This window comes from Bos taurus, chromosome 1 (genome assembly GCF_002263795.3).
Source record: "Bos taurus isolate L1 Dominette 01449 registration number 42190680 breed Hereford chromosome 1, ARS-UCD2.0, whole genome shotgun sequence".
Taxonomy (NCBI): Eukaryota; Metazoa; Chordata; class Mammalia; order Artiodactyla; family Bovidae; genus Bos; species Bos taurus.
In genome coordinates this window covers 86,097,877-86,111,255 of record NC_037328.1, presented here as the reverse complement: position 1 = coordinate 86,111,255, position 13,379 = coordinate 86,097,877, and the positions used below count along the sequence as shown (strand labels likewise).

Below are 13,379 nucleotides of genomic sequence, written 5' to 3'. Positions count from 1 at the left end.
AAAGATGTGGAGAGTGGTTATGTATATATATGTGCTGTCTGGAAAAAGTGCTGACTGACAGTATTAAAGCTATATTTCAACTCTTTAAAAAGATTTATACATGCATATGCAAATGTATAGTTTTATTGAGCATATACAGACTTGTTTTATTATAATTAAATCCCTGCCACTCCCCCCTGCCCCCACCGCTCCGCTCCCACCCCTGCCCTGCATATTTGGATTCCCTTCACTCTGTCCATCCACAATCCATCATTTAGGTAGCCTGTTCATAGCCAAGTAGACATCATGCCAGATTTGCCTGGAGAATCCCAGGGACAGGGGAGCCTGGTGGGCTTCCGTCTATGGGGTCCCACAGAGTCAGACAGGACTGAAGCCACTTAGCAGCAGCAGCAGAATGTAATAGATACAAATTCAGATACAATTGTAGCTGTTTCTCAGTACTGCTGGATAAAAATAAGATAATCTAACATCTTGGCCATTTTCTCTGGGAATGTAATTTATTTTTTAATGGTTACATGTTTCACATAATTACCATGAAATCCAGCCATCCCTAGTTAATAAACACTTTGTTTCAAACATACATGCCATTCCATGTATGTTTTCTTGGATAGGTTTCAAAGAGTAATAAGATAGCTTGATGGAAGGGAAATTTATCAGTTAACTCTTGTTAACAGATTACATTCCAAAAGGCTTTTTTTTTTTTTTTTTAGTATTTTCTCAGTCAGTGAATCCCAGCCTCGCTACATTCTTGCCAGAAATAGACTTTGTTATAGTCCTTCATTTTTGCCAGTTTACTGGGTGTAAAGGATTATTTGATTGCAACTTGGATTTGCAAATCCGTACTTGTGAATTTTAATGTTTGCTGGCCATTTGGATTTGCTTTTCCATATATTGCTTGTTTTTCTCCCTTTTACTTCTGGGATATCCTTTTTCACTTATTGAGATTTCCTAGGACTCATTGTCCCCAAGAAAAAGAAATGCAAAAAAGTAAAATGACTGTCTGAGAAGGCCTTACAAATAGCTGTGAAAGAAAAGAGAAGCGAAAATCAAGGGAGAAAAGGAAAGAAATACCCATTTGAATGCAGAGTTCCAAAGAATAGCAAGGAGAGACAAAGCCTTCCTCAGTGATGAATGCAAAGAAATAGAGGAAAAAAATACAATGGGAAAGACTAGAGAGCTCTTCAAGAAAATTAGAGATACGAAGGAAACATTTCATGCAAAGATGGGCTTAGTAAAGGACCGAAATGGTATGGACCTAACAGAGGCAGAAGATATTAAGAAGAGGTGGCAAGAATACATAGACGAACTGTACAAAAAAGATCTTCACGACCCAGATAATCTAGATGGTGTGATCACTCACCTATAGCCAGACATCCTGGAATGTGAAGTCAAGTGGGCCTTAGAAAGCATCACTACAAACAAAGCTAGTGGAGATGATGGAATTCCAGTTGAGCTATTTCAAATCCTAAAAGATGATGCTGTGAAAGTGCTGCATTCAATATGCCAGCAAATTTGGAAAACTCAGCAGTGGCCACAGAACTGGAAAAGGTCAGTTTTCATTCCAATCCCAAAGAAAGGCAATGCCAAAGAATGCTCGAAATACCGCACAATTGCACTCATCTCACACGCTAGCAAAGTAATGCTCAAAATTCTCCAAGCCAGGCTTCAGCAGTATGTGAACCATGAACTTCCAGATGTTCAAGCTGGTTTTAGAAAAGGCAGAGGAACCAGAGATCAAATTGCCAACATCCGCTGAATCATGGAAAAAGCAAGAGAGTTCCAGAAAAACATCTATTTCTGCTTTATTGACTATGCCAAAGCCTTTGACTGTGTGGATCACAATAAACTGTGGAAAATTCTGAAAGAGATCGGAATACCAGACCACCTGACCTGCCTCTTGAGAAATCTGTATGCAGGTCAAGAAGCAACAGTTAGAACTGGACATGGAACAACAGACTGGTTCCAAATAGGAAAAGGAGTACGTCAAGGCTGTATATTGTCACCCTGCTTATTTAACTTCTATGCAGAGTACATCATGAGAAACGCTGGGCTGGAAGAAGCACAAGCTGGAATCAAGATTGCCAGGAGAAATATCAATAATCTCAGATATGCAGATGACACCACCCTTATGGCAGAAAGTGAAGGGGAACTAAAGAGCCTCTTGATGAAAGTGAAAGAGGAGAGTGACAAAGTTGGCTTAAAGCTCAACATTCAGAAAACGAAGATCATGGCATCTGGTCCCATCACTTCATGGGAAATAGATGGGGAAACAGTGGCAGACTGTATTTTTTTGGGCTCCAAAATCACTGCAGATGGTGACTGCAGCCATGAAATTACAAGATGCTTACTCCTTGGAAGGAAAGTTATGACCAACCTAGACAGCATATTCAAAAGCAGAGACATTACTTTGCCAACAAAGGTCCATCTAGTTAAGGCTATGGTTTTTCCAGTTGTCATGTGTGGATGTGAGAGTTGGACTATAAAGAAAGCTGAGAGCCAGAGACTTGATGCTTTTGAACTGTGGTGTTGGAGAAGACTCTTGCCAGTCCCTTGGACTGCAAGGAGATCCCACTAGTCCATCCTAAAGGAAATCAGTCCTGAATATTCATTGGAAGGACTGATGTTGAAGCTGAAACTCCAATACTTTGGACACCTGATGCGAAGAGCTGACTCATTCCAGACCCTGATGCTGGGAAAGGTTGAAGGCAGAAGGAGAAGGGGACAACAGAGGATGAGATGGTTGGATGGCATCACCGACTCAATGGACATGAGTTTGAGTAACTGGTGATGCACAGGGAGGCCTGGTGTGCTGCAGTTCATGGGGTCGCAAACAGTCAGATACGACTGAGCGACTGAACTGAACTAAGGACTCATTGTAAGAGTAACCCTTCTTCGTCTGTTAATCTGTTAACTTTATGGTATCCCTGTCCATAGAAAAGTTCTATTTTTTATGTACCGAACTATTTCCCTGTTAAGACTTCCATGTGTCCAGCCTGGTTAAGACAGCCAGTGTCCAGGTTATACATATAATTCCTTAGATTTGCTTGTAGTGTTTTATTCATTTATTTCATGTTTACTACATTAAAACTTATTTTGACTATTCATAGGCAGTTGTGCTAGCACCATGTGTTACATAATCTCTGTTTTAAAAAGATTTTTTTCTATTTTTGCACATACGGAAATTAGGTACTGTCTGGGATTGGGAGGAGAGGAACATGTCCAGCATTTCGGAGAGATGGGTCCCGTTCAGTGTTGATAGAACCTTCTGAAAATTGTTCCCAAAAGTCTCTAGGGTGCTCTGGGAATACCATAAAAAGTCCGTAAAGGAGGATATTGTGACTTGCTTCTGGGCAGATAAAGCCAGTTAGGAGTCTTATTTTCCTTACCTTACTGCTTTGGTCCCTCTCTGGTTTTACCTACCACATAATAAGTAATGGATCTGAGACCAATCTTAACAGTAAAACCAGTAATACTACACACTTAAGTTTTTTTTTCTTTTCTCTAATAAGGAGTTCTCTCTGTATCTGTTACCAATATACACAGTCCAGAAACATAAAGGTGTTCATTGTAAATTCTTTATAAATTACTTGAATTAAGAATTCTAGAAAGAATATCTGGTATTTTGTTGGGGAGGAGTAGTTTTAAGTACTTCTGGCATGTCTTTGAGTGCCTGGAAATGACCTTAATTGAAGTTTCAGCTCCTTCAGTTTGCAGATTGAATGAGACCCTTATGTGTAAAATTGTTTAGGTAAATATCACCACCTAGGTTTGGGAGTCCCTAAGTCAATTTCCTCAACCTAATAGAGTTTCTCATCTGAATTATAAAACAGAGAAACGCTGTTTTTTTCAGTTTTTCCAAGGATTGTGCATAGCTAGTATTTTTCTATATGCCTGGGTGAGGAGTTAGTTCATTACACACAATGAATACCTTAGTGATTGAACTATATTATATTCTCTTAGAACCCTGATTAAGAAATAGTTTGCTGTATTCACTTTTTTTTTCTTTTAATTCTGTAAAATGGATCATACAAGTGTAAAGTGCAAAAATAGGACAGCAGATGATTCTAACTATTGATATGTTTTTAGGTACAAAAGTAAGCCATGGGTGAAGATGTGTGTATAGTTGAAATTTGGGTCTTAGAGTCTAGAGAATGGGTTTTTTTTCTGTAAGTAGATTTGGGAAATCAGTGGAAGAGTTATACGATTTCTTTAGAATGGCATCAGTTATAAGAGGCACTAAGAACAAATGTTGCCAATTGATCTATGAGTAGTCATAGTTTTATCTTTTAGAACTCTTGTATAGTTACTGAAAGATTATCTTTGAACACTTGGATTCATAAAAAGGAAAGTACAAGCAAAATAAATTGGCTGTGACATCTTTATGTTCAGATGATCGTGTTTCTTCTTACAATATTTTCCTCAGAGCCACGGAGAGCATTGATGTTGCAAGCATATGTTAAAAGAGCTCTCCTCTATTATCTCCAGGATTTTCTTCCAAGAATTTTCACTCACTCTGCAGGTTTTGATGCTGGTGCTTTCTTGATTTTTATCAGAAGGTGTCAACATAACAACCTTCTGGTAAGAAACCTAAATCCTTCCTAAAATGGTACTTCATTGGTTTGCAGATTGAATTATCAAGGGGTTGCAGTCAAGTGCCACAGAAAATTGCAAGCAAACCAAGTTTGAGCATGCTTAACAGTGACATTTATATCCTGGCAGCCATTCAGCTGTTTGCTATTTTAAGATGCCATCAATTCTAGGAAGCATCCTGATTTTAGGGACTCAGAATGTTAGAATTGATGAGCTGGGAAGGTAGACTGGGGCCAGAGAATCACTAAACTGATAATTGATCAAAGACTAACAAGTGATCATCCATTTTGTCAGTTTTTTAAAAACAAAAACCTGAGGTCAAATTTTGCATAAATTATGCTATTAACCTTTTCCTTTCTCAGGGGTTATATTTTTATAATTACATTTATCTGCAGCAGTGAACTTTAACTGTGGAGGTTTGGAAAAGGGAGAGTTTACCCAGTCAGAGGAAAGGCCCTATATGATCTAACAAACTGAAGCCTGTCCACCTTAATATATTGATAATTTATTTTAGTTTATTTTTAAAATATTTTATTGAAGTATAGATGATTTACAATGTGTTGTGTTTCTGTTGTACAGCTAAGTGTAAGTGATTTGGTTTGCATATATATTTTTTTCATATTCTTTCCCTTTATGATTTATTACAGGATATAGAATATAGTTCCCTGTGTTATACTATAAGACCTTGTTGTTTTTCTGTCCTGTATATAATAGTGTGCATAGCTAATGTCAAATTCCTGATCCATTCCTCCTCCACTCTACTCCCCCTTGGAAACCACAGGTCTGTTCTTTGTCAATTTATGTTCAGAAATACAACATTTATTTATTTAGAAATGGAATATTTTATCACAAATTTGCTTCAGTAATTGAGCCATCAGTTGTAATGTCCTAGTTCAGTTCAGTCCCTCAGTCGTGTCCGACTTTTTGTGACCCCATGAACTGCAGCCCGCCAGGCCTCCCTGTCCATCACCGACTCCTGGAGTCCACAGAAACCCATATCCATTGAGTTGATGATGCCATCCAACCATCTTATCCTCTGTCGTCCCCTTCTCCTCCTGCCCCCAATCCCTCCCAGCATCAGAGTCTTTTCCAATGAGTCAACTCTTCGCATGACGTGGCCAAAGTACTGGAGTTTCAGCTTTAGCATCAGTCCTTCCAAAGAATACCCAGGCCAGATCTCCTTTAGAATGGACTGGTTGGATCTCCTTGCAGTCCAAGGGACTCTCAAGAGTCTTCTCCAATAACACAGTTCAAGAGCATCAATTCTTTGGCACTCAGCCTTCTTCACAGTCCAACTCTCACATCCATACATGACAACTGGAAAAACCATAGCCTTGACTAGATGGACCTTTGTTGGCAAAGTAATGTCTCTGCTTTTGAATATGCTGTCTAGGTTGGTCATAACTTTCCTTCCAAGGAGTAAGCATCTTGTAATTTCATGGCTGCAGTCACCATCTGCAGTGATTTTGGAGCCCAAAAAAATACAGTCTGCCACTGTTTCCCCATCTATTTCCCATGAAGTGATGGGACCAGATGCCATGATCTAAGTTTTCTGAATGTTGAGCTTTAAGCCAACTTTGTCACTCTCCTCTTTCACTTTCATCAAGAGGCTCTTTAGTTCCCCTTCACTTTCTGCCATAAGGGTGGTGTCATCTGCATATCTGAGGTTATTGATATTTTCCTGGCATTCTTGATTCAAGCTTGTGCTTCTTCCAACCCAGCGTTCCTCATGATGTACTCTGCATAGAAGTTAAATAAGCAGGGTGACAATATACAGCCTTGACGTACTCCTTTTCCTATTTGGGACCAGTCTGTTGTTCCATGTCCAGTTCTAACTGTTGCTTCTTGACCTGCATACAGATTTCTCAAGAGGCAGGTCAGGTGGTCTGGTATTCCGATCTCTTTCAGAATTTTCCACAGTTTATTGTGATCCACACAGTCAAAGGCTTTGGCATAGTCAATAAAGCAGAAATTGATGTTTTTCTGGAACTCTCTTGCTCTTTCCATGATCCAGCAGATGTTGGCAATTTGATCCCTGGTTCCTCTGCCTTTTCTAAAACCAGGTTGACCATCTGGAAGTTCACGGTTCATGTAGTGCTGAAGCCTGGTTTGGAGAATTTTGAGCATTACTTTACTAGTGTGTGAGATGAGTGTAATTGGTGCGGTATTTCGAGCATTCTTTGGCATTGCCTTTCTTTGGGATTGGAATGAAAATTGACCTTTTCCAGTCCTGTGGCCACTGCTGAGTTTTCCAAATTTGCTGGCATATTGAGTGCAATACTTTTACAGCATCATCTTTCAGGATTTGGAATAGCTCAACTGGAATTCCATCACCTCCACTAGCTTTGTCATAGTGATGCTTTCTAAGGCCCACTTGACTTCACATTCCAGGATGTCTGGCTCTAGGTCAGTGATCACACCATTGTGATTATCTGGGTCGTGAAGATCTTTTTTGTACAGTTCTTCTGTGTATTCTTGCCATCTCTTCTTAATATCTTCTGCCTCTGTTAAGTCCATACCATTTCTGTCCTTTATCGAGCCCATCTTTGCATGAAATGTTCCCTTGGTATCTCTGATTTTCTTGAAGAGATATCTTGTCTTTCCCATTCTGTTGTTTTCCTCTATTTCTTTGCATTGATCGCTGAGGAAGGCTTTCTTATCTCTTCTTGCTATTCTTTGGAATTCTGCATTCAGATGCTTATATCTTTCCTTTTCTCCTTTGCTTTTCGCTTCTCTTCTTTTCACAGCTATTTGTAAGGCCTCCTCAGACACTTGGGATTAGAGTCATTAAAAACATAGATTTCTGTGGTGGTCTTCTCTGATGGTCTAGTGGCTTAAGACTCTGCACTTGGGGTTCTGTCCCTGGTCAGGGAACCAGATTCCACATGCCACAGCTAAAGATTCCAAATGCTATAGTGAAGATCTTGTGTGCTGCCTCAAAGAACTGACCCTGCCAAATAAATATTAAGGAAAAAATATAGTTTCCATTTATGAAGATTATTCTGTTTCTTGATGGCCTTTTTTGCTCAGTATTTGATCATCAGTAAATGCTTCTAACAAGAATTTTGAAGTTTAAGAGTTAACAGCTTTAGGGTGTAAGTCTCGGATTTTGGGGTATGGGCTTCCACTTATATCTTGTTTTAAGGATTCAAGCTGTAAGACTTCTGTTAGTAGTTTGCTGAGTATTAAGATTTTTTAAATTTATTGATCGATTGACTTATTTTAGGGGGAGGCTGTGCTGAGTCTTCATTGCAGCATCAGGGCTTCTGATTGTGGTGGTGACTTCTCTTGTGGACTCTGGGACACTTGGGCTTCACTAGTTTCAGCTCCCTGGCTTTAGAGCACAAGCTCAGTAGTTGTGGCACACGGGCTTAATTGCTCCATGGCATCTGGGATCTTCCTGGACCAGGGATCGAACCAGTGTCTCCTGTATTGGCAGGTGGATTCTTTACCACAGAGCCACCAGGGAAGACCCTAAATGCTTTTTAAAGTTTCTGTTTCCCTCCTTATAAGTCATTTTTGTGTTGTAAAGAATTGCAGTAATAGGAGGTCATTACAGCATTTTTGAGAAACCTAAGTAGCATGTGAATTTGAAATGACACCTTGCAGGCCAAGAAATTTTTTTAGACTAGTATGATGTGTTGCTAATGAATTTAGTGGGAATGTTTTCAAAGGGATTTACGGATCTCTGTAGATTTCTAAGCCATCACTCAAGCAGAGCCTCTGATAAATTAATCAGTATTTTAGACAAGGTAGCTAAATTAGATTTTGATGTTTTGTTCTGGGACTTTAAATAGGTTTTTTAGGAAAGGTGCCTTATTTCTTCAAAATGGTATTGTTATCAGACTTGACTTTTTGGAGTTTAAAAATATGAATTAGTAAAAGTGTTCTGTCATTTAATTTATAAGGATTTAATGGAAAGTGTTCCAGACAGAAGATGAGATTTTTTTAATACTTATTTTAAAAAATAAATATTTTGTGGAGTCTTTAGTTTCAGCATATGGGATCTAGTTTCCTGACCAGGGATTACATTCAGGCCCCCTCCATTGGGAGAGCAGAGTCTTAGCCCCTGGACCACCAGGAAGTCTGAAGATGAAATTTGAGGTTCAGCGTTTATAATCTTCTAGGGAGTAAAACTTGGGGGCTGTATATATGTGTGTAGTTTCAGCTTCCCTTTCTCTACAGTGAGAATGAGGCATCTGGAAGGTCTTTAAAAGAAATTGTGGGATGTGGAAGGTCTGCTTATTTTCATAGTGGCTTTCCCATAGCCAGGGTCCGTAATGCATCTGTTCTGATTTTTGACTATATAACCTCAACCTTTCAATTCCTGAAATTCATTCATACCGTGTTCATTGTTGCTTAAACTATAGGATTTTCCCCCCTATGATTCAGTTCAGTCGCTCAGTCGTGTCTGTTTGCGACCCCATGGTCCATAGCACACCAGGCTTCCCTGTCCATCACCAACTCCCGGAGCTTGCTCAAACTCATGTCTATTGAGTCAGTGATGCCATCCAACCATCTCATCCTCTGTTGTCCCCTTCTCCTCCCGCCTGCAATCTTTCCCAGCATCAGGGTCTTTTCCAATGAGTCAGTTCTTCGCATCAGGTGGCCAAAGTATTGGAGTTTCAGCTTCAGCATCAGTCTTTCCAGTGAATATTCAGGACTGATTTCCTTTAGGATGGACTGGTTGGATCTCCTTGCAGTCCAAGGGACTGGCAAGAGTCTTCTCCAACACCACAGTTCAAAAGCATCTATTCCTCGGCGCTCAGCTTTCTTTCTTTATGGTTCAGCTCTCTCATCCATACGTGACTACTGGAAAAACCATAGCTTTGACTAGATGGACCTTTGTTGGCAAGCTCTGCCTTTTAAGATACTGTCTAGGTTGGTCATAGCTTTTCTTCCAAGGAGCAGGTGTCTTTTAATTTCATGGCTGTAGCCACCATATGTAGTTATTTTGGAGCCCAAGAAAATAAAAGTCTCTCATGGTTTCCATTGTTTCCCCGTCTATTTGCCATGAAGTGATGAGACTGGATGCCATGATCTTTGTTTTCTAAATGTTGCATTTTAAGCCAGGTTTTCACTCTCCTCTTCAACTTTCATCAAGAGGCTCTTTATTTCCTCTTCGCTTTCTGCTGTAAGGGTGGTGTCACCCTTATGATTACCCTCATCAAATTGAAAAACCTGTTTTTCAGCGGTAGTGTTCTGTAACTTGAAAAATGTGTGTTTCAGTTAGGCAGATATTTGGAGCCCGCACCGTGTTCTTTCTACCGGCTATTTAAGCTCCCACCTAAAAATTACCAAATACCTTGTCTTTCTTTGGTCTTTATTACTGTAGCTTTAAAATAAATTTTAGTATCTGGTACGGATAGTGTTTCCTTGTTTTTCCCTACTGTCATTTAAAAGTTGTCCTTTTGAATGCTTTCTTGTTTGTTATTAAAGTTCAACTTCTTTTTCCCTCAACAGAATTACTGTCCTTAGTGTTTCAGTGGAATTCCATTTAAGTGTACATTGACAAGTTTAAAATATCAAGATGTAAAAATGAGATGTGGTTAACATTTTCCTAAATATTCTAATTCATCAATTAAGTTTTACACATGTCAGCACATAGGTTGTGTGCAGTTTTTGTGTTGAGGGTATTTCTAGGACTTTGCTGTTGTTAGCAGAGTATTTTTTTTGTCTGTTTTATTTTTCAGCTGTTTATTTTTAGCTAGAAAGGAAAATTAATTTTGGTTAACTTGGGACCTTACTGAATCTTTGAGTTGTCTTTTAAATTTTTATTTTAGGTTATTTTATTTTGAATTGCCTTTGAAAAAAACAGTTCTTCAATTAGTTCAAGTGCTCAGATAGTCCTCCTGTTCCCTTCATCTCTCCCTTAGTCCTGGTTTACATATAATTTTTGGCATTCCTGAGTTTTTACTGTATAATGCTTTTTTCATCAAGTATCAAGTTGATACTTGATCAGGTATCAAGTTTTTAATTTATTTTACTGTATAATGCTTTTTTAGGGATGGCTTTCTAAAGCGTTTTGATTATACTTTAAATATGTTAAAGTGCCTTGTCACTTATCTATGATTATTTTAAATTGTAATTAAGAGATTCAGCTGTAAATATATACCCGGCTGTATGAATGAACAAGTTAAGGGATCATTTTATGATGGCTTGGAATCTTCTGCGTTTGTATATACGTGAAGAGAAGAAAAGGAAACGTCAGAGTATTCTGAGAAATAGGGTTCTGGGCCAGATGCGTATGAATAGGAAGAGAGACCAAGTCCCCAAAGGTTGGACTAACAAGGAAGAGAGAAGTTATGGATACTTAGTCATAAAGTCGTGTGCAGGAAAATGTTGCCATTGTTATTTGGCATCTCCTGACTCTCATTTTGGCAGAGACCTAACCTGCCATCTCTTTGAGTATCTAGGGAACACCGTTGTTCTCGTGAATTGAGAAGTGTTTACTGTGTTCTGTATCAGTGTGTCAATTTTATAGAGATCTGGCCATTAGAAGTTCTTTATCCCAAGAATCTAGGGTATAGGGATTAGAACATGTCCTTTAATTGTTCATTACAGTCCACATACACTTTACTTGGGTATCAAGTTTTTAATTTATTTAATCTCATACCTGAAAGATAACTAGCAAGAAGAGTAGGTTCCAGAGTTACCCTTTTTCCTGTAAGTGTTAAAAATGTGTGCACTCAAAACTGATGCTGATGTTTGTGGCGTATGTAAAGTAGGAGTGGGGAGAGGTATAAGCACTGATTTTTAGATAGGAAAAGATTTTTCTTATAATAGTAGAATTTTCCAATGATTTGGAGCTCTGGTTGAACTTACCCAATATACAAATTATATAGAAATGATAAAGATTAATGGAACATTTCAAACTCTTTTATTTTTGTTTGTTAAGTACTAGAAGGCATTAGTGAAAGTTTGGCTAATCTCCTATGGAAAGATACGTCTTACTCTCTAATATTCATGAATTTGGTAATTCTCAGCTTTTGAAAATATTCCTTACCTTACAAATTCTTTACCTTACAAATGGCAAGAGTATAATAGAGATTTGCTGGTGACCAAAATGATTGCTGAAAGTAGATGTGCAGATAAACTAGTAGAAGTAGAGACTGGCCGAGAAGTCATTTTTGTAGTGTGATTAGAAAAATCACAGCTTGAACTGAATGGCATCTCTAGCTTTGAGAGGAGAACAGTCTTTAGAATTGCACGTCAGGAGCTACTACTGCACTCTGTAAAGTATCTTTGAGTTTTAGGCTTTGCATGAAGATATATGCATTGAAATACCCCATTGCACTCAATTGATCACAGGCATTTGGAGCTGAAGAGCGATCCAGGCCAAATTACGGAATCATGCAATTGAGTAGCAAATGTGGGAGGAGGGCATTGAGAGACTAGATACATGACTTACACATTTTGTGATTGATCATCCTGCATTATTAAAGAAAGTAAAATGATTTTCAGCCTCATCTGTTACTTTCTCCTCTCTTAAGACTTTCTTTAGTTCCAAAGATTTTCCGAGGTGGTAGTGCTGATGTATTTGCTTTTGGTTTCTCCACTGTCAGTTTGTTTCTTAGTCTTTAATTTGCTAATTTGCTTAAAATAATATCTGACACATAGTGTTTAAATATTTTTGGAAATTGATGAGGACATGTTTTAAATAAGTACTACAAGTTTGTGTGTGTATTTATTTAGCTAGTTGATACTGTATATTATGGAGTATAGTGTGATAAAGATATTTTAGAAAAAAATTTAAGTGCCTAGTGGTTCAGAGTATGTGAGCATTTGGCAAAGGTTGACAATATTGCAATTCTGATTGACAGTAATACAGTGTCATTTAATATCTGTTGTGATCATGAAAGAGAGGTTAAGTAATTTGCAGGGTCAACACAACTCATAAATGATGGAGATGGAAAGCAAAACCTGATCAGCCTATTCCAAGCTGAGTTGTTATCAGTATTCCATATTGTCTTTGTATCTCTAATATAGTGGTTTAGAGTTAATGTAACATTTAATTGAATATTTATTTCCTTTTAATTTTTTTTACAGGGATTTATCAAAGATGTTCATGAAGACTCCCTCACAGTTGTTTTTGAGAACAAGTAAGTTATTTTTTATTGATAGAGATCCTAATTTTGAAGATTGGTAGTACCAAACTGCTGCTTTTGGGTATTCCTCTTGCAGTCAGAAAATGAATGTGCTTTTGGGTGGGGGGTTCTTTGGTTTGATTATCTTTTTGAGTTAAAATGATTTTTGGTTTTTGATGACTTCACCTGGTTTTTTGCTCACCATTCACTTGTCACTTTTTTCCAAGACTCCTTTCATTGCCAAATCACATGTGAACATGAATCAGTTTTTGCAAAAAAAGACGGCATGAATGTAATTATAACATGCATACTTCTTAAAACCCAGAATTTTTAAATGACACTGTATAAGGCCTTCCAAATGCCCTTTTAATAAAATAAATGTATTAGGCTGCCTTAAATTGCTTGATTAGTCTTAAAGAATAATAAACAGTTTTATAGATATTGTAAAGGTTAGATAAAGTTGTGCTAAAAATGTCAAAGATGTGTGCTGAGCTTGGTTAGGAAGGATTATAAAGAAGCACTGTATAATTGAAGGTCAGAAAAGAATTGGGCAGCTTTCCCTTTTAAGCTGTTTCTGGAACTGCCTGAAGAGCTATCTGCCCAACAGCTGTTTCATGTAGAAACAAGCGTTGAGATGATTCCTGTCTTTGAGCACCTGTTATTTAGACAGTAAAGATGAAAAGAAAGCACTCCAATATCTTT

At 38.1% G+C, this 13,379-nt stretch overlaps 1 protein-coding gene across 7 annotated transcripts in view; it reads left to right on the top strand.

Annotated features, from left to right (window-relative positions):
• FXR1 (FMR1 autosomal homolog 1) overlaps positions 1–13,379 on the top strand; it is a 79,381-nt gene that overhangs the window by 9,708 nt on the left and 56,294 nt on the right. For all 7 annotated transcript variants that reach the window (XM_005201602.5, XM_005201601.5, XM_005201600.5 and 4 more), the window contains 1 exon segment: positions 12,640–12,692. In XM_005201602.5, coding sequence (XP_005201659.1) covers positions 12,640–12,692 — 53 coding nt within the window.